At 44.2% G+C, this 25,407-nt stretch overlaps 1 protein-coding gene across 2 annotated transcripts in view; it reads right to left on the bottom strand.

Moving 5' to 3' along the window:
• DTNBP1 (dystrobrevin binding protein 1) overlaps window positions 1-25,407 on the bottom strand; it is a 118,476-nt gene that overhangs the window by 74,129 nt on the left and 18,940 nt on the right. The window contains exons 4-5 of one of the 2 annotated variants that reach the window (XM_029943487.1): window positions 24,743-24,875; window positions 12,861-12,993 (exon numbers count right to left, since the gene is read on the bottom strand). In XM_029943487.1, coding sequence (XP_029799347.1) covers window positions 12,861-12,993; window positions 24,743-24,854 — 245 coding nt within the window. In that variant the 5' untranslated portion in view covers window positions 24,855-24,875. The remainder of the gene's footprint in view (window positions 1-12,860; window positions 12,994-24,742; window positions 24,876-25,407) is intronic. The other variant, XM_029943486.1, reaches the window with a different exon arrangement.

The raw sequence follows: 25,407 nt of genomic DNA, 5'->3' as shown, positions 1-25,407 counted from the left end.
CAAAGAGGTAATGTGTTATTTTATGACAGGAATGCACTTTGATATCCGTATAAGGAGAAGAATCCATCATGAACAAAGCATGACATGAAGCTTCCAGAGAAAAAGGGAAAATGTTGCTCATGTTGGGGGAAAATGCCCCTCTTTGAAATCTAGGATCGAACTCTCTAGAAGCAAATGACTCAATGTCCTTCGAGGGAGGAGGAGCTGCTTTGCCCAGGTGTCCCCTCCCACCGAGCACAGGATGACAGGCTGCTGCTAAGCCTGCCCCACCTCTAGCATTCCAGAATCTCTAGAATTCCAGAAGAGTAACAAAATCAAAGGGTCACACCACATTTTAGCCATGCTCACCTGAAGACTGAAACAACGGACTTCATAGTTTTGAAATCACCTCCCCAGTGAGGAAACATGACAGACTCCAAACGGTATCAGGCCATGTACAATGTAAACTACTGTTGCAAATTTAACAAGTTGGTTCTAGAACACTGGAAGTTATCATGGACTCTGGAAATTATAACACACAAGCTATAACCAATCTCTTCTTCAGAAAAAGGATCACCTCTTTGTAAGCCCTGGATAATCGGAATTATGTTTGGCTGAATTTCAATAAACCTTACTCAAGATTGCTGTATTTTTAGTCTTGATCACTCTCAACTGTAAATACGTACTTCCAGTTTTCATTGTTTCTAGTAAAGCAAACATCTGAATATTGAGCCCTAGTAAACAGAACTGCATTTACACACTTGGGAAAAAAAGCTCAGGAAAACAGTACTCCAAACCAGTTAGAGAAGTATTATTTTTAAAGAACAAGTCAGAACGTGAGTTTCTAATGCTGATGGCAAACAGATACTCATTGTTCAAAATAAAGCTTGCAGAACTTAAAAAATCAGTCCTAAACTATATTTACTGTCAACCCGAGGATCTAATAACCTGTTAAAATATTCCAGCTACATCTGTCCCTGTGGCTATGTATAAAGTCTGCAACTGTCAAGATTTCTTCTCTGTCACTGCAGAATGAGAATTTGTTGAATTCCTTGCCAACTCGTAAGCTTTGGTTTTATTTTGAAAGAAAACGTTAAGATTTTGTTACAAATATGTGAGCCCAATATATTCGTAGCCTACCATCAAGAGGTCACTGGCTTCCAGGCATAATTACTCTAGTGTAATCAATATAATAATTTACTATCAATTAGCCACCTGGGAACCACCTAAAACTAGCATCTAACAGGGAAGTGGGAAGTAAAAGAAAAACAAAGAGACAGATTTGGGCCTTTTTTCCATCTTCCATGTCTCTACTTGATATTTTGAACTTCGAGAAGAGTTACAATTAACTATGTCCTGGTCCGTATCCGTTCTGAATTGGTTTTGATTGATTGGTTTTCTCAATGTTTGCGGAGTTATCTTTAATTAGATGCCACGCACTGGGCTTTACCTTAATGGGTGTTAGGTGTTCGTGTCTTCCTGCAAATATTCTTGAGCTTTGTTTTGGGATACAGTTAATTTCCTTGGAAACAGTCTGGTCCTTCTCTGGGTCTGGAGCAGGGCTAAACATAGCCCCTCCTGAGAGCTATTCCTGATGTCCCGTGAATTGATGTCCCATAAATTGCACGGTTTTCCACTCTGGCTGTGGGGATGGCACTGTGTCACCAACAGGAACTGTTAAATAGTCCTGTGTGGGGCTTTGTCCTTCCTGCCCTGGGGAGTTCCCTCGCAGACATTATCAGTGCTCTGCTGGCTATTCAAAGGGAACCTACGCGGATTTCTGGGATTCTCTCCTCTCTGGTACTGTGTCCTATGGACTCTAGCTGCCTCTGTCTCCTAGATTCTCAGCTCTGTTTCTTCAACTCCGTGTGTGCCAGACTCTTCCTGGGCGTCCCTCGCAGCACTGCTGTTGGAAATTCTCCCAGGGCAGAATTCTGGAGCAATCGGAGGCCTCACCTCACCACACCTGTTTCCCATCCATCAATGATCATTCCTCTTCTTTGCCGGATGTCCAGGCCCTTAATAAGTGCTATGTTGTCTGGGTTTCAGCTACATTCAGTGGGAGGGTAAATCTGGTCCCTGTGACTCCATCTTGGATAGATCCAGAGTCCACTCTCTTTTTTGTCAAGCATTGCCTGAGGGAAAGTTCTCCCCATCCACTATCCACTCAGCATCTTAAACTGGACTCCGATGCAAAACCTCCGAAGCCAGGTACTGACCTCCTGCCTATCTCCGTTGGATGAGGTACTCTGGACCGTCTCTTCCGGTTCCAGAACCATCTTCACCCTGGAGAACGTCACTGGTTTTCTGTTCTCATCCCAGCAAAGCCAGGCCTGTGTGCTATAGTCCTGCCCTGTCTCCCAACGCCACCATCCCAAACTTCGGAAATGCGAAACCCAGGTCAGACCTACGGCTCACTACCTGTCCAGGTCAGTTTGGACAGTCATTCCCTGAAGCTCAGGAGTTTGGAAGATTATTCTCTAGAGCATAAACTGGACAAATGCCACTAAACATGTCATAACATCTCAAGTACATCTCTTATAGTTGGCTTGAAAGATTTTTCTAAACTCTATAAAATCTACGTGGTACCAAAACAAAACAAAACAAAGCTCCATTAGCTGCGATAAAGTAAAAGGAATGACTCTCAAAATATGCAGGATGTCTAAATCTCAACAGAAGCAGTGACCCTCCCCTCTCAAGAGAGAGTTTCTAGGAGATAACAATCATGTTTCAAAGTCTGAATCAGTGAAGAATGTTTCTAGAGTGTAGCACGTCTGTAAGCAGATCTCAAGTCCAATGGAAAGCTATGTTCAAGTTATGAGTCATTTACAATTAAGTGGAATTACTAAAATCACTTTCTTCTTCAAGATGTAGCTATTTTCAGAGGACCTCTGACGTATGCTATGTACTGAAGAAAACAAAAGATCTCAAAGTTTGTAAATAAGAAATATTTTAAATAAAAAATATATATATATATTTATTATTGAGACACAGACAGAACAGGAGCATGGGAGGGGCAGAGAGAGAGGGAGGCACAGAATCCAAAGCAACTCCAGGCTCTGGGCTGTCAGCACAGAGCCCAACGTGGGACTCGAACCCACAAACCGTGAGATCATGACCTGAGCCAAAGCTGGACGCTTAATCGACTGAGCCACCCAGGTGCCCCGGAAATAAGAAATACTTTAATAAAATTATACACACTTGTGTATGATTTTAAGGATAATTACTATGAAAGAATTTCAATAAGCATTCTAAAGAATATCATGGTGGTGCCAAAAAGATAAAAAGTTCAGAAGGCTGAGATGCCACAATTGTTCTTAGCTCCACTTTCTCATTTTCCTAAACTTACCTACTGTTCGTGATTCAGGGGGTCTGGTCCCTATTGCTTCTTCCGTTGGCACTGTGTAATCCCAGATCCTTTCATGGCTGCCTCTGCCTTCTTATTCAGGTCCCAGTTTCTTCCAATCCCACAGAATCAGCAGAGCTTACACTTTCTTACACGTTTGTCTCCACCCCCAACCCCCAAACGGAAGCTGACTGCCAAATCTCAAGTCCGTGTTTCTAACTGCCTAGCAAGACGAACACGGGTAAGCGGTTTTAAGTTCTTTGTTTTGCCTTGCACACAAAATATTCACTCTTGTCAACACTACCCAAAGAAAAAAAAATATTAACTCTTCTTGACAGAAAGGACTCCGTGGGCAGGGGTGTCGGGCTCATGCATCCTCTGAATTGTCTGGTAACTCAGCCACAGCTATCGGCACCTGTCTTCTGCCTATAACCACCTCCTGTCCTCTACGTGTTGTTTTACTATTTATCAAGGCACGGGCTATTCCTGCCTGTAAAAGGTATCAGTAGTATCAGTTTATATGTAGAAGTTACTAGAAAACCTATTAATGGGTATTTTCTCTCTACAATATTATATTGTTCCTTATACGTCGCTTTCATTCGATAACCAGCTGAAGAAGGATACCCTTGTTTACAGCGGAAATACTTGGGTTAAACCATCGTTCAGATGTTCTCAATGACAGACGAGAGCCAGGGGAGCCTCCCAAAGAGGGCTCTAACGTGGTGTGCGCCCCCTCGCTCAGGGTGAGAATCACGCCCCACCGCGCCACCACTGCTGCTGGGAACAGGCTGTGTCCTCTCTTTTTTTTTTTTCTTAAGGTTTTATTTATTTTTGAGAGAGAGAGAGAGAGAGAGAGAGAGAGAGAGAGAGAGAGACAGCGTGAGCAGGTGAGGGTCAGAGAGAAAGGGAGACACAATCGAAGCAGATTCTAGGCTCTGAGCTGTCAGCACAGAGCCCAATGCGGGGCTTGAACTCACGAACTGTGAGATCATGACCTGAGCCAAAGCCGGACGCTTAACTGACTGAGCCGCCCAGGCACCCCTTGTGTCCTCTTCTCACAGGGGGCGGGAATCTATTCTCTGCGCCGGGAAGACTCGTCAGATGCGTGCATGGATATCAGTATCTGGGACTGACTGACTTTGTTCTGACTTAAAAGAAAAAAAAAAAGGCAAGTTGGAGGAGACTGGACACCTTGGCTCTGAGGCCGGCCCCCACGCAGCCAGGTGACTGCCTGGACCTCAGTCTCCTCAGCTCCAACCGTTGCTGCCCTGCCCGCTCCACGGGCTCTGAGGTAAGACGTGAGCTGAGTGAGAAACGCACCAGCGCCTGCTGCAGAGACCGTCAGCCCTGGAGGCATGTGAGGAGTGATCCTTCCCCCTGTTCTCCCCAGCCCCAGCAGCCGTCTACCCTGGACTTTCTGGAAATCTGCAGACCTGCACACATGTTAAGCGTGCACGCGCGCGCGCACACACACACACACACACACACACACACACACACACAAACTGATAGCCAATCTTCTGTATCACACAATATCTTCTTCAGAGCAAGAGCAGTCACTAGTTTAGGTTATAGGGCATCTTGTAAAAAAAAGGAAGGAGGTTTTAATTGTATTTGAGAGAGAGAGAGAGTGCGTGTGCATGTCAGCGGGGAAGGGCCGAGAAAGAGGGAGAGAGAGAATCCCAAGCAGGCCCCATGCCATCAGTGCAGAGCCTGACGCAGGGCTTGAACCCATGAACCGCGAGATCATGACCCAAGCCACAATCAAGGATCCAACACTTAACCTACTGAGCCTCCCGAGGGCCCCAGGAGGAGGTTTATTTTTAAGAAACTCTTCCCTGCAGAGATCAGATAATAAGTTTAATTTGGGGGAAGAGTATTTGAAAATTTCTCAAATTTTCACCGAATATTAACGTGTATTAGGCACAGACTGGTTTGTGGCCAAGTGAGTTGTGAGGGGCTGAGTCAGACGCATTTCTTACTACAGCACCTCACGGTGGCACCGCCGTGTGCTACATGGCGCCGACCAGGGGACAAAGTGATTCTGGGACTTATTTGCTCACAGAAGGTGTCATCAACAGCTATCTTCTCAGTCTGGATTGTTTTTTAATTCAATTTTTCTATTTATCAAAACCCTGTGTGTACATTCCTTAAGTGAAACGGGGCCCGCAGGCTTCCGTCGGATGAAGATCTGAGTTCCCTGCCCCCGCTCTACCTTTCTGTCCTGCTTTTTACAAGAAGCCACGTTCCGTTCTCACAGCTATTTCTTCTGGTATTTTCCTCCATTCTTTCTCAATAATACGGCAACACTGATATTCTTTTTTTTCTACTTTAAACGTTACTTGGAAGACGAGGACTGTCTTTCTTAAACCCCTCCCGAGGACCCTGCAATCCGGCAGGCTTCTCCACCATCTCTCCAAGAAGTTAGATTGCAATTCTGGTTGACCGCCCCATTAGTTACTGCGGAGGTCGATTAATACTATTTATAATCGAGTCATGCCGTGTTTTACTTTCCTTGTAAAACTGTGTTTCCCTTCACGTTATTCGTTGCCTTGTTTGCCCCACTTTTAAATCCTAGCCCTAATTCATCACCAAAGTCACCATCAGAACTTACAAGACTCTCCATATGTTCAAGCGTATCAGACAACCTATTTGTTTCATTTTCTCCCCCCGTGGGAACATTGCTCTTGGAATCCTCCAGAAGGTCTTCCGTCTTCAGTCTGGATCGCTCAGTCTTTCAAAACTTCTCTTTGCCAGCCCCCTGGGCGTTCCCTTTGTTTCTCTTCTCAACCAGGTGGATCCTCACTCCAGCTCCCCTCTTCTGGGACCGGTCTTCCTTCTCCTGGGTTTACTCTTGTTGGCGGCGCGTGTCCTCCCACGTTTCCTGATACGGGGTGTGCGCGAGCGAAATCGGGGTCCTTGTTCACCTGGACAGCACCGTTTCCTTGCGCTAATAAATGTGAAGGGAAAATCATGTTCCAGTTCTGGTGGTGCTACTGAAAACCTGGAGTTCCTTTTGATTCCTGAACCTTAACATTAAGACTTTTCTGAAGGCTCTTATGATCTCTATTCCCGCTCCTGTGGTCAGGCACGTGGCAGGCCCTTTCAAACTTGTCCCTATCATTCAGTTCTGAGCCAACTGTGTTGCACTAGTTCTTTAATAAATTTGCCTTTTTTCCCCTCTTTCTTTCTGAAGCTTCTAGTAGTCAGGTAGGAGATTCAGGAATTAATTCTATTTTCTCAACATTCTTAGGTTTCCTTGGTGTATTTTTATTTTTATTTTTTTAATGTTTATTTATTTTTGAGAGAGACAGAGCTGAGAAAGAGATAGAGACACAGAATCCAAAGCAGGCTCTAGGCTCTGAGCTGTCAGCACAGAACCCGACATGGGGCTTGAACTCACAGACTGCGAGATCATGACGTGAGCTGAATTCAGAGCTTAACCAACTGAGCCATCCAGGAGCCCCAATCTCGCTGTATTTTAAATTTTAATGTGTTAATGTGTTTTTGAGAGAAAGAGGGAGAGCACGAGCGAGGGAGGGACAGGGAGTGGGGACAGAGGATCCAATGTGGGGTCCATGCTGACAGCACAGAGCCCGATGAGGGGCTTGAACTCACAAACCATGACATCATGACCTGAGCTAACACTGGATGCTTAACCAACTGAGCCACCCAGGCGCCCAGCTTGTCCTATTTTTCTAGTCTCTTATATAGAAGCTGAACCTTCTCTCTCAATGCTTCAACTGAAACTCTGTACCTCTACCATATATTATATTTCTAAGAGCTCTTTTCTGCTAATTATTCCTTTTCTGTAGCATCCTGTTCATGTCTCGTAAGTACAAAACAGTCTCTTCCAAGGCATTATACACTATGAATAGTTTATTTCCTATTTATTTTGCCCCCTTTCACTCTGGAATCTATTCTTCAGCCGTCCATTCATACTGAAGAGTGAGGCACGACAAAGCCTACTGGAAGTCACAAACCCAAGTATGGAGCTCAGCATGGGAGGGTGCTAAGGTGTGGACCCCACTGTTTCACCAGAGCACACCCAACATCCACACGGGCAGGTCTTTCCTCTGGGGCTGGTCAGTCTCTCAGATGAGCCCTCCAATGATCTGCACAGGGGATGGGGCTCTGGGAGCCACTGAGGAGAGGGGCCGACACAGCCCTACTGTTTGGTATGAGGACATTCGCTTAACCCCTCTGTTTTCAAAATTCAGTTGATCATTAAACAACATGGGTTTGAATGGCACAGGTCTACTTACATGCAGATTTTCAAAAATAAATACAGTGTCGAACTGTAAATGTCTCTTCCCTTATGACTTTTTAAAAAATCTTTATTTCTTTATTTTGAGAGCGAGCGTACGAGCACAGGCAGGAAGCGGGGCAGTGGGAGAGGGAGACAGAGAAATCTTAAGCAGGCTCCATGCCCAGCTCCGAGCCCAAGGTGGCGGGGCTCGAACTCCTGAAACGCGAGATCATGACCTGAGCCGAAAATAAGAGGGGTTCCTCAACCGACTGAGCCACTCAGGTGCCCCTCCCTTTAAGACTTTCTTAATAACATTTTTTTCTGTCACTTACTTTATTCTAAGAATACAGCATGGAATACCTCTAAACAGGGGCGCCCGGGGGGCTCAGCTGGTTAAGTGTTGGACTCTTGATTTTGCCTCAGGTCATGTCGTCACAGTTCCTGGGATGGAGCCCCTGCTTCAGGCTCCGAGCTGGGAATAGAGCCTGCTTGGGATTCTCTCCCCCCGCCTTCCTTTGCCCTCCCCCGCTAGCCACGTGCTCCCCTCCCTACGAAAAATACTAATACATATGACACACAAACTGTGCGTTAGTCAACTGTGTATGTTATCAGTAAGGGTCTGGTCAACAGTAGGTGATTAGCGGCTAAGTTTTAAAAGAGTCAAAAGTGATACCTGGGCATTCAACCGTGTGGGGGGTTGGCACCCCTGATCACCATGTTGTTTAAAGGGGCAACTGGAGCAGAACCTCTCCCTGCTCTCCAATGCGTCTAGACGCTGGTCTGGGGCCTCTCAGGTGCGACCCCTTGGGGCACGGTGAGCTGGGGCTGGGCTGATCCTGAGCGGAGGAGAGGATCAGGGGTATCGTCTCCATATGTGTCCTTCGAACACACGGAGCCAGGCGCCTTTGCTTCATGAGTCTTTCTAGAATCCCACGGGGCACACCAGACGCTTCACGTCTGAGCCCCTCTACACCCTTCTCTGGCCGCCGTCAGCCACTGCTCACCATTTACCTTCCACCTTCCTAGGTGTTGACCACATCTCTTATTTACCGCTGTTTCCTCTTACAGTCTTTCTGTTCTTTCGAATTATGACTTTAAAAAGTAAAGATTTTGTGAAGTTACAGTGAAAGTAAGTGACAGTGTTCTACCCGTCGTGTTAAGTGGAAGTTCTGTATCAATCTAAACTACTCTGGTGTCATGAGAGCAGCCTTCATCACCTTCCGTTTTGATACAAGACCGGACAAGTGTAACCAAGAGAGAAGTGGAAATATCAATAAAACATCTCTGAATGATAAACACCGTACACAGTTATTTAAAAGACAATTTTGATCAATCTGAATTTTGACTGAATAAAAGTGCTCTACTTTCTCAGTGCTGTCAATCCAAACACATTATTGATCCCACAACCAAGAATTAATCAACTATATACACCGGTGTACATACATATGTGTCTGTGTGTGGCCTGACTACATATATTTCTTCAAAAAAAATTCTTTGAAACAAAGACTTCATCCCTTTAAAGCTGATTAGAATAGGTTAAAAGTTTCAGAAAGATTAGTTTATAAATAGTATTAAGCAATGTTTCATACTCAATATTTCCACTATTTTATTTAGAAACTTAACTAGAACTGAGAATCATGAGTGGTTCTGGGAGTTAAATGTGCAAGGCTTTTATTCAACCCTTAAAACGAAACGGAACAGTCTCTTATCTTCCACAACCCTGAAAGGAAGGGTCATTATCTCTCCTTCGCAGAGAGGAAAGCCAAACACTGGTCATGTGCAAAAGGTCAAACAGGCAGCAAATAGCAGAGAGGAAATTCAAGCTTAGGTCTTCAAGAACTTTCCAAAATAACCAAAACAAACTGCACTTCTGTTAATAATTTTGAACTAAAGCCATAGTAATCATCATTTCAGGATTTTAAAAAGACTTTAAATCACAAGGCACTGTCATTAGACAATTAGATACAAAATACTTTGGGGGCGCCTGGGTGGCTCAGTCAGTTAAGCATCCAGCTTCAGCTCAGGTCATGATCTCACACTTCGTGGGTTTGAGCCCCATGTCGGGCTCTGTGCTGACAGCTAGCTCAGAGCCTGGAGCCTGCTTCGGATTCTGTGTCTCCCTCTCTGTCTGACCCTCCCCGCTTGTGCTGTCTCTCAAAAACAAAATTTAAAAAAATACTTTGGCATTTCTGAATAAGTATTTTATAAAGATGCTATTAAGTATTAACAAATATCTGGATATATAACTTTTTTTAGACAAAGTCGGAAACTCAAAGTACAAGTTAAACTCACCTTTGAAATTTCTCACCAAAACACTTAGGCTTAAGACTGTTAAGACACTTTACATTAACTTGATGCTGTCCTTGAGAAAGAGAAAGTAAACTTCCTAAGTTTTAAAGATTTGGCCTGTCAGAGTATGAAATATTTACCATTATTTTACCTGTAGACTTCAAGCCACTGATTATAAATTGGAGTCCTCAACCAGCACGCTATTTTTTCTTACGTACTTTAGAGTATTAGGCACTTACCAACGAATCTATTTATCACATCTAAGTGTATTAAAAATGATGTGATTTTTGTTTCGAAGTCTTTCAAATGCTAGTCAGGAAGGTTCCAGATTAAGGAAAGCTTTACAACAGGACAATGCACAAAGGAAAGAACGGCTTGAGCCCAAGCTGGTGACCAATGTGAGTCAGAACTTGGGTCCTCTCACACCGTTTCTACTACACAGTTCTGCCTCTCGAAAGACAAACACTCCGTCATTTCGATTACGTGACACATACCTGTTCAGGGCACTTTGGCCTTCGCTTAAATTACTGGCAATGCTGCTCTCCAAGCACCAAAGTTAATTTTCAGTTTATAATATATGAAGTATAATGCATTAATCAAAATACACTTAAGTCACTGGGTGAAAAGTGAAGAAAAGAATGATACAAAATCTCATAGTTCCAAAGCGTATTATTTTTTTCTATCTAATCACAACTTACGAGAATCTGAAATTTAACTTTACATATTAAAGTATCACATACCACGTTTCGAATCATCAAAATTAATGCATATGGATAAAAAACCCACAATACTCATATAATTCTTGTGCTCAACTGGCTAAAAGACAGAACTGGCCTAAAAATATGGACTACCCAGCTATTCACAGTTGTAGAAGTACTCATACAAGTCAGCCGGTGCTGGCCACCCGACTTAGCCAGGCGTTATTCTAAGCACCATGCCAACTGACTCCTTAAAATAACCCTGTACGTCCTATTATTTTCCCCATTTTACAGATGGGGAAGTCATGTAACTCCTAGGGTCACATGACCTGCACCCAAGCTGACCAACTTCCTGCAAAAATGTTCTTTCAAAATTTTAAGCCTTCCTACTATGCTCCTTGAAACTTGTGTTATAAATAAACTTAACTTCTATGATTAACATCTTCATAACAGAGTATTTCCCTACTTGTCCATGAAAACTGCAGACCAGCTGAACCATCTCTAACTCTGCTCCGCTGTTCTTGAGGTCAAGTTCCTCATCTCTCCTACCCCCAGTGCTTTAGTCTGAAACCCTCTGGGTCCCAGTGCTCACGTTCGAAAGTCCCTTCTCTGACAAGGACGCCATACTTCACTCTGGTCATCTAGGTTGGCAAATGCGATTTACAGGAAGCACCTCCAAGAAAGTTCATACACTTACAAACCTCTGCAAACAATTTTATCCACGGTCCCCTTGGAGCTCCCTTTGAAGCTCTTCCGTTTAGAGCCTACACACAACCCAATCCCCCTCCTCCCCACCACCTGTTGTCTCTCAAAATGTCTCTCCCTGAACTGCCCGTATCACAAGCACTCGGAATGCTCATCCACAGCAAAACCGCTAGAACTCCTTTGGCACTTAGACGTCCAATGATGGAGCCCAGGGCTCTCCATTTTAAACACTACCCAGGTGATTCTTGCAGCTCAATTAATACTAAACCCACATCCCTACGAGCACAAGGATCTGACTGAAAATCTCTGCATACTCAGTTTTCATCTCTGCCCGTCCCTTGGCATCATTCTAGAACACCATGACATCAGTGTAATCATCTACAATACCTATGTGTTAGCTTCATTCTCTTACCTCCTGCACTGCAGTGACCGGCACCTGCTGCCCGTGTCAACAACCCACTCCTACATCGCCCACCCCAGATCCAGAACTACTCAACTTATCAATAATCTTAAGATCAACAGGGTGCTCTGCCCAACCTCTCTCTCTTCCTCTTCCTCCACGTCTGCTCTTTGACCTAAGCCCGACTCCAACCCCATGACTTCTGTTTCCGTGCACCTATCACAACCATGCCCCCCTCCAAAGGTCCACTCCCTGCTCTGCGAGGGGCAGACGGCAGACCATCATGGGCACTCTACCATGGACTCCCCCGTGGACCTTCCAGCCCCGCCCCAGGTGGCCCTGCACGGGACGCTGTAGCTGGTGCCATAGGCTGTCACCCTGGGGGTTCTCTCCTGTGTCCAGTTCACATCAGCCCAATGACAACAGTCCTGATTATAACTATACTTACAGAGCACTTTCTGCACTTGGTAACTACTACCTCATTTAATCCTCACAAGAACCCAATGAAGCTGGTATATGATTATCCTCGCTAGAAACTGGAGACATTGAGGCTAAGAGAGATCAAACAACTTGCTTCAGGTCCCACAGCCAGAATGTGCCAAAGCTGAGATTCAAACCCAATGAGCCTCCTTCCACAGCCTGGGCTCTGATCCCTTTTCTTCCTGCTCTAATAATAAAGGAGGAGAAAAGAAAGAAAAGGAAAAAAAGCAGTTCTGGATATGCCACTGGGAGAAAATGAGGTCAGGGCTCCCACTTTCTGGGAAAGCTTTGCTTGTTGCTCTGCTCCCCTCTACCTTTTTAATTTTTTTAACGTTTATTTATTATTTTTGAGATGGGGAGGGGCAGAGAGAGGGAGACGGAGGATCTGAAGCAGGCTCCGCACAATGTCAGAGCAGAACCCGATGCAGGGCTCACACTCAAGAACCCGTGAGATCGTGACCTGAGCCAAAATCAAGAGTTGGCCACTTAACCGGCTGAGCCACCCAGAAGCCCCAATCCTATCCTTGGCTTTACAGAGCTCACCTCCGTAAACTAGCAACAGACAGCGGTCCCAAAACACATATGTATGTATAGGTCACGTTCTGGAAAGCTTATTAATGAGCTTTACATGTTGCAACCTTCATCCTTCATCTACCCAAACTGATACAGAACAGCACGTAAAATGAACACTGTTGACCAAATTTTCAAACTCACCTCTTCTTTTTCTTGTAATTTTCCAACTGCCGGGACTGCATGTGCTTGTATCTTTCTAATTCACACTGGCCACACAAATCCTCCAGACTCAGCAGGTGGTTTTCTACTTCCTCAAAGCTAGCCTCTAAATGAGCTGAAAGTACACAAGGTCCAAAGGGGGAAAAAAACAAACAAAAACATAAAAAAAATCAGAATCCTCGATCATGGAGAAACAAAAGAAAAAAATGTCCAAAAGTTAAAAGTTGAAATTGGTTTGCATTTATTTAATATTCTTTATTAAGTTTTCTTGAAGCAAAATAAAATACACTGACCAACTTCAAAATATACTTCAAATAATCTTGACCTTCCTTTTATATCTCAAACATCTTCAAGGTGTGATTTTCCAAAATACTCTACATATGCTATTAACCAGGATGATGAGGAAACAAAGCGTTGTGATTAATCTAGGGCGATATCCTAACGATTCCATATACCGCATGCGAATCATCAATTTTTAAATGAGAATATAGCAAAGTATAATTAACACACGTTATACCAAATAGAATTTAAAATTTGAGGTTCTAAGGGACTTGAGCAGAGCACTTATATTTGCCTTGGCAAATGATACACGACAATCTTCACAAGATTGACAGAGAAGGTACGGATAGTCATTAAGGACAGGCCACGGCGGTGGGGAAGAGATAGCTCTGCCCACCAGTCCACGGGCCTCTCCTGTGCCTCCAGGCCACAGAGCGCTGCCACTTTACTGGAACACGGAGACTGTGCAGTCAAATCCTTCATTTAAAAGATCCCAGACCAACATCTGCAGACATTAATTCACTGCCTTGTGCAAGGTCGCCTAGCTGCTGAAGGGCAGTTGGGAATCAAAACCGAACCTCTCTTACACCACAACCATTTTGGACTGACAGCGGGCCACGTGACCCAAGACTTCCCAGCTCCATCTAGAAGGGAGACTGGGTTGTCGTCTCAGACAGCAGGAAGTCTTAGAGGCCAAAGAGTTTAGAACCCAAACAGCACTGTGGCCATTTACCAGCTGCCACGTGTGCCAGACACGGGGATACAAAGACGAAAAAGACAGTCCTCGTGCCCATCGACCTGAAGCAGAGGGGAGACACGTTTCACAGACAACACGGCCTGCCAGAGCGAGGCATGCGGTGCTCGGGGGACTCAGAGTGGCATCTAACGCAGAGGAGGGAGAGTGGGGAAAGGTCCAGCAAGAGCGGGTTCCCAAATCAGGAAGCCGCGGCCCCCCAGTGGGGAAGGGAAGGGGCAACAGACACGGAGCAAGCTGGTTGTGTGGTTACAATTATGGTGCATCTAACGCCTTCACGCAGCAGCTAGATTTCCACACGGCTTTCCAGAGGAGCTCTGTCAGCATCCGGGTCGGCAGCAAACTCCTTGAATTTCAACCTGCAGTTCTAGGTTTATTAAGATGCAAATTTTGGCCTGTTTGTGTCATTAATTTTTGATCCAGAGATCTGACTAAACAGCTGTGCTATCTATAAAACTTCCCTCCTCTTCTATTTGGTAGGGCGTAGGGCTGAAAGACATGGATTTGGGGGGCAGGGAATAAAGTTTTACTGAAAAGTGCAAATATGATGACAGTTTAGCACTCCTTTTCAAAGCCATTTTAGGTTCTGAGTTACATGGATAAGCTGTAAACCACTGGGAAGTGTGCAAAGGGCTGAGGGTAATGCAGTTGGTAACAGTGCTGACTCTACCTTTAGGAGCTACCGGAGACTGTTAATATAAACGATTACGGGAAGTCTTACCTTGAACAATATGCAAAATCAAAGTGTCAATCAATGAGGAATTACATCGAAGATTTTAAATAATGATTTGAACAGTACATAGTGAGTTTATGGGGGGGGGAACAGGCAAAATAATGTTATTATAGTCATTGCTGTTTAGACTATTTTTTGAGATTACACTAAATGGAAAAATTAGTAAGATTCTTAGTGTCAGAGCCGGTACTACTGGCCCTGAAGAAGCCATATTCAGCTCATTCTGTTACAACTGGCTTGACAAGGTCTTAAAAGGGGATCATAGCTAATAGGATTATTTAAATGGCTATTTCACTTTGATTAGTGATAAGAACTAGAATAATTAAACTTAATATGGAATCCATTTAACTCTAAGCTACTTGGTTCCTCAGTATCGTGTGTGTTACCTTGTCATCCTGAACTTGCAGGGGACGGGTTAGGAGTAAGACTTTGAAGCACAGCTTGGAAGCCCAGCTCTGCTCCTTACAGATGGGCGGGGCTGTCTCCTCAGGGATAAAAGGGCTAACAATTCACATCTTGCAAAGATGTCAAAAGGGTCCAGTGGGGCAAAATATATAAATACGGTATATTTACAAATAACTATGAATACAAAGTATACCTAACTTAGCATTTGACAGTATTTAAAATTGACAATAAAAAATGCAGAGAAAAAAAACTGTAAAAATTAGCCGAGTTTTGTAAAAGTCATTTAAAACTAATAATTTTGGGGGCGCCTAGGTGGCTCAGTCAGTTGAGTGTCTGACTTCAGCTCAGGTCATGATCTCACGGTTCGTGGGTTCGAGCCCTGCATGTGGCTCTGCGCTGACAGCTCAGAGCCTGGAGCCTGCTTTGGATTCTGTGTCTCCCTCTCCCCCACTCACAGTCTCTCTCTCTCTCTCTCAAAAATAAACAAACAAAAAAATATTTTTTTAAACTAATAATTTTGTAGGCTGGTAATGATCATGTTATAAACATCTATGGATCTAACTGACCAAAAAAATCAATAGAGCTTTCATCTTTTTCTAGTAAATTTAAAGATTCCTTATAAGTGAGGATGATTAAATTTCAAATGATTTTGCTAAAAAAAATAAGTTATGGAATCAATAATTATTCTGTATTTGAAGATCTTTTTTCTTTCCTTTTTTTTTTTTTTTTTTTTTTTTTGCATAATTGGCAATTTCTGTTTAGAGTCTAGCTCTGTTGGTTGGCTATAGACCTAAGGAGGCTGGGCACTTGAATGACATGACTTGATCCCTAGGCAGGCCACTTAATTTCTCATGGAGAGATATTCCCTTCTAGATACATATGAAACTTGCTACCTGAGTTCATACTTGGATTAATAAAATGGCGACCCAGTGAAACACGTGACTGATTTGGTACCAACCTGGAACCACTGCACTAAGAAACAAACAAACCATATGTCCTTCCTAACTGGCTGACAGCACCCTGTTGCTGCGTTTCTGAATGGCAAACCTAGATCTAAAATACTTGGGAGACTCTGGCCATTTTACTGCTACCATCAAATCCATATTTACATTCTGTCTTTTGGAAAATTAAAGGCTCCGGAGTACTTTAAGAATCCAGTTTAACCCCTTAACTTAGTATCCAGAAACCTATAACCCCACGTCTCCCGAGGCCACAACCTGCTGTCCCAATCTCACCACTACCAGAAGGTGACTTCAGGACCACTCATCGTTCCAAGCCGAGTCGAGTATATTCCGTCTCCCATGCTTCCTTTACAGTCTGGGGCCGGAGGTGGGGGGGTGCCACCCCTCCTCTGGGCGGCAGAGCCCTCTCCCTCTCCTGAGCTCCCACACGTCTTTGACCCCTACCCGGAACTTATAGTCTGATACTACACAACCATTTGTGTGCGATCCTCTCTCAGTGATTCCAGTCAGTGAGGGTTTTTTAAAATTTTCTTAATTTTTAAAAATTTATTTATGAGAGACAGAGAGAGACAGCACAAGCAGGGGAGGGTCAGAGAGAGAGGGAGACACAGAATCTGAAGCAGGCTCCAGGCTCTGAGCTGTCAGCACAGAGCCCGATGCGGGGCTCAAACCCACAAACCGTGAGATCGTGACCTGAGCCGAAGTTGGACGCTCAACCGACCGAGCCCCCCAGGTGCCCCACAGTGAGGGTCTTAAAGCTAATAATTATGTTTGCATCTTTGTATCCCCTCATAAGGGGTATAAGCAGAATTCAATTAAGGATGATTCTATAGCACTAAAACATAAAATACTAACCAAAAAAGCAAATGCCTGATTCATGTTCATCTAACTTAAATATTAGAAAGTTATGCTAAATTTGCTAAAAGAATAAATTCAACATGGGCAGAGGACTTAGAAAACATTAGACAACATGATGATACTTTATTAGTATGTCACACGAGGCCCAAATCAGTGAGCTAAAGCAGTAGAAGCAATGGAAATTTTCCATGTTAATTCTTTTTATTAATTTTTTTATTTAAAAAAAATTTTTAATGTTCATTTATTCTTGAGAGAGAGAGAGAGAGAGAGAGAGAGAGAGCGCGTGCGTGCGCGCATGAGCAGGGGAGACACAGAATCGGAAGCAGGCTCCAGCCTCTGAACTATCAGCACAGAGCCCAATGCAGGGCTCGAACCCACGAGCTATGAGGTCATGACCTGAACCGAAGTCGGACGCTTACCCGACTGAGCCCTCCAGGCGCCCCACCATGTTAATTCTTAACGGGCTTGAAATTAGTAACCAAACATAGACCCACTGTATGGACAAAAATACATTTTTCTTCCCTATTAGAAACTTTTAAAACAATCCTGCAAGAGATAATCACAATCATATATACAATGGTGTCCTCTGAATATCTACTATACCTAAATGGCCAAAATCGAAGGCCCCGGTCACGACCTTCCCCATTACAGAACGAGCCTCACACAGAACGCACGCACCTGAAAGCAGCAGCAGGCCGCCACAGCCGCGAACAGACCCTGACCAGAGGCTCCGACTTGGCCGTGTTGCTCGCTGGAACGGCGGCCTACGCCTCATTTGGTGATCAGCGAGAAAGACAGGCGGGGTCCTCCTGCGAAACCTCGCAGGAGGCCGGACAGCTGTGCAGGAGAGGGCCCCACAGATCTTTGTGGGGACACAGTCCCAGAGGAAGAGCGAGTCTGTTTGGGATTTTCCTTTGTGCCATTTGTTTCAGATGCGTATTATCAGTGTGTAACCACGGATTCACGAAGGATGGCCGGCACACTAAAATGATTTCATACTTAATGAGTACTTTTCTAACGAACTAATTAGCCTCGAGGAAGAAAGAAATCTTTGGTTGCAAGCCCAGAGGTCAGAGAGGCCAGGGACTAAAAGACTTGAAAGAGTCTTCAAATGCTTCCATTACTCTTTCATGTACGGAGAGAGAAAATATGGCAGAGATGGTGTGGGTAGGAGGAACTTGAAGAAGCGTGTTAACGTGCAAAGGCCAGTAGGGACCAAACGAGGTCTGCGTGGGGCATGAAGAGGTGCCTGAAAAGTCAGTGTGCCTCTTGAACAGTCTACGCTCAGAAAGCAACCTGAACAACACAATAATCCAGCGCTGTGTGAACGAGACGTGGCAGTCTCCCCACCAGACGCCCTTTCTAAACAGCAAGCAAAACAACGTATCGGGTTAGGTCGGAGCAAAAGAATGACAGGAACTCAGTACATGGCTGTCACTCTCCTACAGCACTTTGGGATCGAAGAATTCACAAATTCTTCCGGAAGAAGAGAACGGTCTTTTCAAAGTAGGTCACCTAAAATAAACTAAGCGACAGTAAAAACCCAGATGAGCCCTGAACATTTTAAACTTCGATAAAGGAATGGGGTTAGGCTTCCCTCTAGTGGGAGTTCAAGAGAATTCAATAAAAATGGTCCACACATTCTACCAATTTTATTTCAGAAGAAGGATGTGTACAGACTCTGGTGGACAACACTCTGTCTCCTTGTACACAATCTTTCAACGTTCAGAACACTACCGTCTTCATCTACTACATTTCATGCTGTGACTCTACATTCCACACCATTTTACAGGACAAGCTAAATTGCATACCATCCCTCCATCCTTCTCTCAAAGAACAGTGGTTTCGTAAATTTTCACAGGCTATAGAAAGACTGCCACTAGAACACCTGTATCTTTTTTTTTAATGTTTGTTTGTTTGTTTATTTATTTAGAGAAAGTGTGAGTGGGGTAGGGACAGAGAGAGGGGGGAGAGAGAGAGAATCCCAAGCAGGCTCCGTGCTATCAGCACAGAGTCCAATGCAGGGCTGGATCCCACAAACCAGGAGATCACAGCCTGAGCCAAGATCAAGAGTCGAATGCTTAACCAACTGAGCCACCCAGGCACCCCCAGAAAGTCGGCACCCTGATGGGGGATGCCCAGTCTTGTTTAGTATTGTATTCCCAGGGCCTACAAAGAGGCCATGGCTCACAGTATGTGCCTCATGGGCACTAAGCACGGAGCTGAGGGCTATTTACATCTGTGATCTCATTCACCCCTCCGACGAGCCTCTGAGGCAGACAGAACCCTTGATTCTTTTTCCGCAAAGAAAGAAGCATGGAGCAGCCAAGAAACCTGCATGGGGGTCTCAAGGAAGTTGGGAGATTGGGATCTGAACCCAGGTCTGAGACTAGTCCCCAGTCCTTATTTTTCAGTTCCCAGGACATCTTTATCATTTCTTTTTTAAATGACAAACTATCAGTAATTATTGGTTACACAGGCTTATGTAAGATGAAGAGATCACATTCCATTTGAAAAAAAAATGAAGGAATTACCCGGTCTTACGTCACAGTTCCCAAGGGCTCCTGTAATCAGGAGTCATATTTACTAAGCGATAGGGGAGGTACCTAGAAGAATCATCCAAGGTTCAAATCGTTCACATCATGCAAGTCTGTAACTCCTTAATAAGCATCTCTAGATGCCTTAGCGAGCAAAGCAAGACTACAGGGCTGTGTGGCCGGGCGATGGAGGGACTCACTGGATGTCATGTTAGATCCGACAGCGGAAGAGCACAAAGTTCAAAGAAGTTAAGGAAACCCTGTGACTGTACACAGGTCAGTTACTCCTTCTTGGTTTTTAAAACTTTTTTATTATTGCTCAATCATTTAAGCTTTGTAATACATCAAAGCGTTCAGGTGGTAAGAGATATTTTGAGGCTATCAAAAAATAAAAGAACCCAGTAATATATGAGCAGACATTTAAAACAGCAGTTCTAGGGGCACCTGGGGGCTCAGTCGGTTAAGTGTCCGACTTCGGCTCTAGTCATGATCTCACGGTTCATGAGTTCAAGCCCCACATTGGGCTCTGTGCTGACAGCTCAGAGCCTGCAGCCTGCTTTGGATTCTGTGTCTCCCTCTCTCTCTGCCCCTTCCCTGCTCATGCTCTGTCTCTCTCAAAAATAAACATTAAAAAATAAAATAAAATAAAAATAAATAAAAATAAAACAGTGCTTCTAATATCTAAGAATGATACACAAACTCCTTAAAATGACTTCATAAAATACCTTAATGATACAGATACATGTTTATACATCGTAGTCCACCAAATCTGGCTTTAAGATATTTTCCTATTATAAAGAATATGGGCACCCGTTCCAAGAAGGTTAAGTTGTGTATCTAAAAGTCTCAATGTCAAAACACACTCTTTGGCCAACAACTCCAGGCCCACAAACGCCAGGCGTCTGGACCTCCAGATTTGACCAGCTATCTGTCCCAGAGCGAGTCCTTCATTACCAGGGATAAACATCAGATGAGTAACAGCAATTCAGTAAGATCCAAAGACAGCAGGCTTCCAGTGCTCATGGTGATTCAGACTGGCAGTATATATAAAAACCAACGAGCTGGACTTCCCCGGTATCTTCTGAGCAAACAGAATTCACTCTTCAAAAAGACCTCAGGGCGAGCACAGTGCAATTCACTGGGCTTCACTTTACTGTGCTTTCCAGACACCGCATTTTGGACAAATTCAGAGTCTGTGGCAACCTTGTCTTGAGCAAGTTTATTGGTGCCGGTTTTCCAAATGCATTTGCCCACTTCATGTGTCAGTGTCACATGTGGGTCCTTCTCGCCATATTTCAAACTTGTTTACTATTACTGCAGTGCTCTGTGATCTGTAGTCCTTGATGTCACTGTGGTCACTGTTTTGGGACGCCATGAACCACACCCGTAACATAGCTCACCTAACTGACAAATGTGGTGGGTGCTTTGTTCTACCAACTGGCCATTCCCGATCTCTCCCCTCCCTTGGAGCCTCCCGGTTACCCAAGAAACAATAGCATCAAAATGAGGCCAATTAATACCTATACAATGGCCTCTAAGCATTAAAGTGAAAGGAAAGACTCACATCGCTCGCTTTAAATCGAAAGCTAGAAATGAGGAAGCTTAATGAAGAAGCCGTGTGAAAAGACAGGCTGAAAGCTGGGCCTCTTGCACCAAGCAGCCGGCCTAGGAGCGAATGTAAAGAAAAAGTTCCTGAAGGAAATGAAAAGTGAGACTCTAATGAACTCACGAATGACAAGAGAGTCACACAGTCTTAGTGCCCACGTGGAGAAAGTGTTAGTGGTCTGGACAGACCAAATCGGCTGCAGCACATGGTGAACCAAAGCCTAATTCAGAACCAGGCCCTGACTCTTCAGTACCGTGAAGGCTGAGAGGGTGAGGAAGCTCCCGGAGGCAAGTCTGAGGCCAGCAAACGTTGGTTCATGAGGCTTAAGGAAAGAAGCCGTCGATCTCCGTAACGTGAAAGTGCAAGATGAAGCCGCAAGTGCCGACCAGAAGCTGCAGCACGTTCTCCAGAAGACCCAGCCCGGCAGTCACCCAGGGTGGCTACACTGAACAACAGAGTTTTCGTGTAGACGAGGCAACCTCCTACTGGGAGAAGATGTCATGTAGGACCTTCATAGCTGGAGAGGCGGAGTCAACGCCTGGCTTCGAGGCACAGGCTGACTCTCCTGTTGGGGCTGATGCCGCTGGTGACTTTAAGCTGAAGCCAACGCTTGTTTACCTTAGCAAAACTCCTCAGGCCCTTATGAACTGTGCTAGGTCTACTCTGCCTGTGCCCTCTAGAGGGAACAACAAAGCCTGGCTGATGGCAAATCTGCTGACAACGTGGTTGACTGAATATTTGAAGCCCACTGTTGAGACCTACTGGTCAGGAGAAAAGATTGCTCTCAAAACATTACTGCTCGTTGACACTGCACTTGGTCACTCAAGCACTGGGATGGAGAAGGAGAAGGAGATCAATGCAGTTTTCATGCCTGCTGACATGTCTGTTCTATAGCCCATGGATCAAGGAGTTAATTCTGACTTTTTTTAAGAAATCCATTTCAAGGCGGTAGCTGCCATAGACAAGGATTCCTCTGATGGATCTGGGCAAAGCCATGTGGAAATCTTCAACCAAGAACTCACCCTTCCAGATTCCACTAAGCACATTTCTGATTCATAGGAAGGTTCAGTCAAAATGTCAACCTGAACAAGAGTTTGGAAGAAAGTAATTCCAACCCCCATGGAGGACTTGGAGGGGTGCAAGACTTCCGTACAGGGAGTGACTGCAGTTGTGGCAGCAACAGCCAGAGACCAGAAATGAGCAGTGGAGCCTGGAGATGGGGCGGAATGGCTGCCTTCTCGTAATAAAACCTGAGGAGAAGATGCTTCTCACGATGAGCAATGAAAGTGGCTTCTTGAGATGGAATCTTCTCCTGGTGAGGATGCTGGGAAGATCATCAAAAGGACAACAGAAGGTTCAGAACATCACATAAACCCAGCTGATGGAGCGGCGGCAGGTCTGAGAGGATGGACTCCACTCCTGAAAGAAATTCTACTGTGCGTGAAAGGCTATCGAACAGCATCACCTGCTACTGAGAAATCATGCATTTTCTTTTAAATTTTTTAATGTTTATTTTTGAGATAGAGATAGAGCATGAGCAGGGGAGGAGTAGAAGAGAGAGAAAGAGACATAGAATCCAAAACAGGCTCCAGGCTCCAAGCTGTCAGCACAGAACCCAACATAGGGCTTGAACCCATGAACCTTGAGATCATGACCTGAGCCGAAGTCAGATGCTTAACTGACTGAGCAACCCAGGCACCCCAAGAAATCATTCATGAAAGGAGGAGTCAACCAATGCTGCAACCTTCCTTATTGTCTTATTTTAAGAACTTGCCACAGCCACCCACCTTCAGCAGTCCCAACCTGACTGTGAACATGGAGGCAAGACCCACCAGAAAAATTACGACTCACTGAAAGCCCAGGTAATGGTTAGCATATTGTAGCAAAAGCATTTTTTAATTAGGTATGTATACTATTTTTTACACATGATGCTACTGCACGCTTAATAGACCATAGGATAGTGTAAACATAACTTTTATATGCACTGGGAAACCAAAAAATTCATTTGACTCATTTTATTACCATATTTGCTTTATTGCAGTAGCCTACAACCAAACCCACAATGTCTGAGGTATGCCTATATATTCTATTTTAAGAAAGACTTCTATAAACTGCATTTCCCAAGCCGGATTAACTACGAGAATAATTAGAATTGCAGCAAAATGCACTTAATCAGGAAAGTGCTATCGGACAAAGAACATCTATAAACAGAATGTACTCCTGGCTAGGGGGAAACATCAAGGGAGGTTATGCTGTCTGCAGAGACTACATAAGCAATTTTCAGCAAATGACTCCGATAGTTGCAGGAAGATAAGCCAAAAGAAAGTGGCTAGGAAGAAAATTCCAAATATCTTGGGCACTATTTCTACAGTCGGCCATCCAAGGCCGGACAAGGATCATCAGTATCCCCACAGGAGGGAAGTAGGACAGAGGGCAACCACAGCTATCGGACATTTCTCTTAAGACCCAGAATCGCTGTTTCATGCCTTGCCTTTGGGGTCACAAAACACCACCACCAGAAGACCTCTGCAGCAGCCAGGGCCTTCAGAGTGCAGTCCAGGAGGCGACGGGTCACTTCCGCACTGTCGTCCCCACTGAGGACGTCACCGCTGTGACTGGGACCCTGGATCCAATCTTATTGACTGTATGACCCTGAGCAAGTCACAGGCTCTCCAAGCCTTACTTTCCTTAGCTGTCAAATGGGATAATAGCAGCTACTTTCAGAGGGTTCACGTGAGGATTAAAGATCATGTTTGTAAAGCGCCTAACAGCGTCTGACGTGTAACAGGTGCATGAATGTTAGCTCGGCTGACCAGCAGCAGCATTCCAAATACCGTTCAGGTCCGTTTCATCCACACACGAAAACCTGTTGTAAAGTTTACTAGTGACTTTCTTTGTAAATCATTTTTGTTTTGCTTACGAAAGGTAATACTGAAGAACAGGAAGAGATGATAGGGAATCCTCACCTTCTTACCTGTAACACTGGATCAAGTTACTGGCCCAGGAAGTTTATCTCCCATGTAGATACTCCCTACTCTTACATTTCACTGAGATCTTAAGCTTGGTTAGAAAACAGCGAGCCACAAGATTATCCTAAAATGTGGCACTGTCAAACAAAAAGGGCATTTCTTGACTATAAACTCAAGAAATAAAGAATATGAGCATGATGTATTATAATGAAAACTACAAAAAATATATGTAAACTTTAACAAGGTATTAATTTATAGCCAAACAGGTACTTTCATTGAACTGTGTTTCTTTCATCTCTCAAGGGTTCAAGGAGGGGAAGAAAATATATTTGAAGACATGAAGCTCTAAGAAGACCTAATTTTTAAAGCAATGACTTTCAGAGGACATTCTACAATCAGAACAAGTCACAATCACCCCTTTTCTTTTCCATATTTTTACATTAAAACAGAGATCTGAGGTCACACATACAACCCTGCGTCACTCTTAAGAATCAACAAATTACGTTTCCTAAGCTGAACTGAGGCAGAAAAGGTTAACATACATTTTAGAAATGATCTCTAAACTTTAAAACCATTTCCTGTCTAATCCTCACTTAATCAGAACGTGAAATTAGCTATAACTCACTCTTTTCCAAAAAAAAAAAAAACGTCATATTAACCAAGACTGTAATGTATTCTTAGAAGGCTTTGAATTCATATCAAGTCCTGTCCAAATTATTTTCATTCCTCAAGGTCACGGCAGTCACAAGCGGAACACTTACTCAGATTTGCCGTCATGGATTCCACATCTGCTATTAAGCCTGGAAGCTGCTGTAGCTGCTCCCGGAGCTCCATGAGGCTCGTCTTCTTTTTCTCCCAGTGGGCGGAGAGCATGACCACCGCGCTGTCCACCAGCTGCAACGCAGAGGGGCAGGGGGAAGAGCCGGGCCAGGTTTCAGGCCAAGGAAATGACAATCAGCACAACGGCGGTTCCTCAAGGTCAGCTTTACAAGTCCTGTGCTGGCTGCCCACGTCAGGACCCCCTGAAGAAAACCAACGCTGTTTTCTTTCTTAGAAAAGAACTGACTTCCTGTTCAGTGTGGAAAACCTCAATTACTGCTGGGCTCCAGGCATCTTTACCCGGAGAAGAGGAAGTTCAGAAATGACCTCAGAAATCACTTCTAAGTACACCCTACTTTTAAGTAAACTATGTATTTGAAATCCAAATCTAGATGAAAAATAAATAAAAAAACCAACACTAACCACCAAAAAGAAAGCAAAAAACAACCCAAAACACAATTACTAGGTAATTATTTGCTTTCTAAAAGGAAATTTTTTTTGACAGAAGAGTTCCTTGATGCCTTTAGAAAATAAAGGATTCAATCTGCATTTAAACAGGAACACAATGCATAAAGTAAGGACTCGTTGATGAAGGAATGATTGAGGC

This window comes from Suricata suricatta, chromosome 7, assembly GCF_006229205.1.
Source record: "Suricata suricatta isolate VVHF042 chromosome 7, meerkat_22Aug2017_6uvM2_HiC, whole genome shotgun sequence".
Lineage (NCBI taxonomy): Eukaryota > Metazoa > Chordata > Mammalia > Carnivora > Herpestidae > Suricata > Suricata suricatta.
Note: the sequence above shows the minus strand (reverse complement) of the source record. Positions and strands in the feature narration are given on the sequence as shown.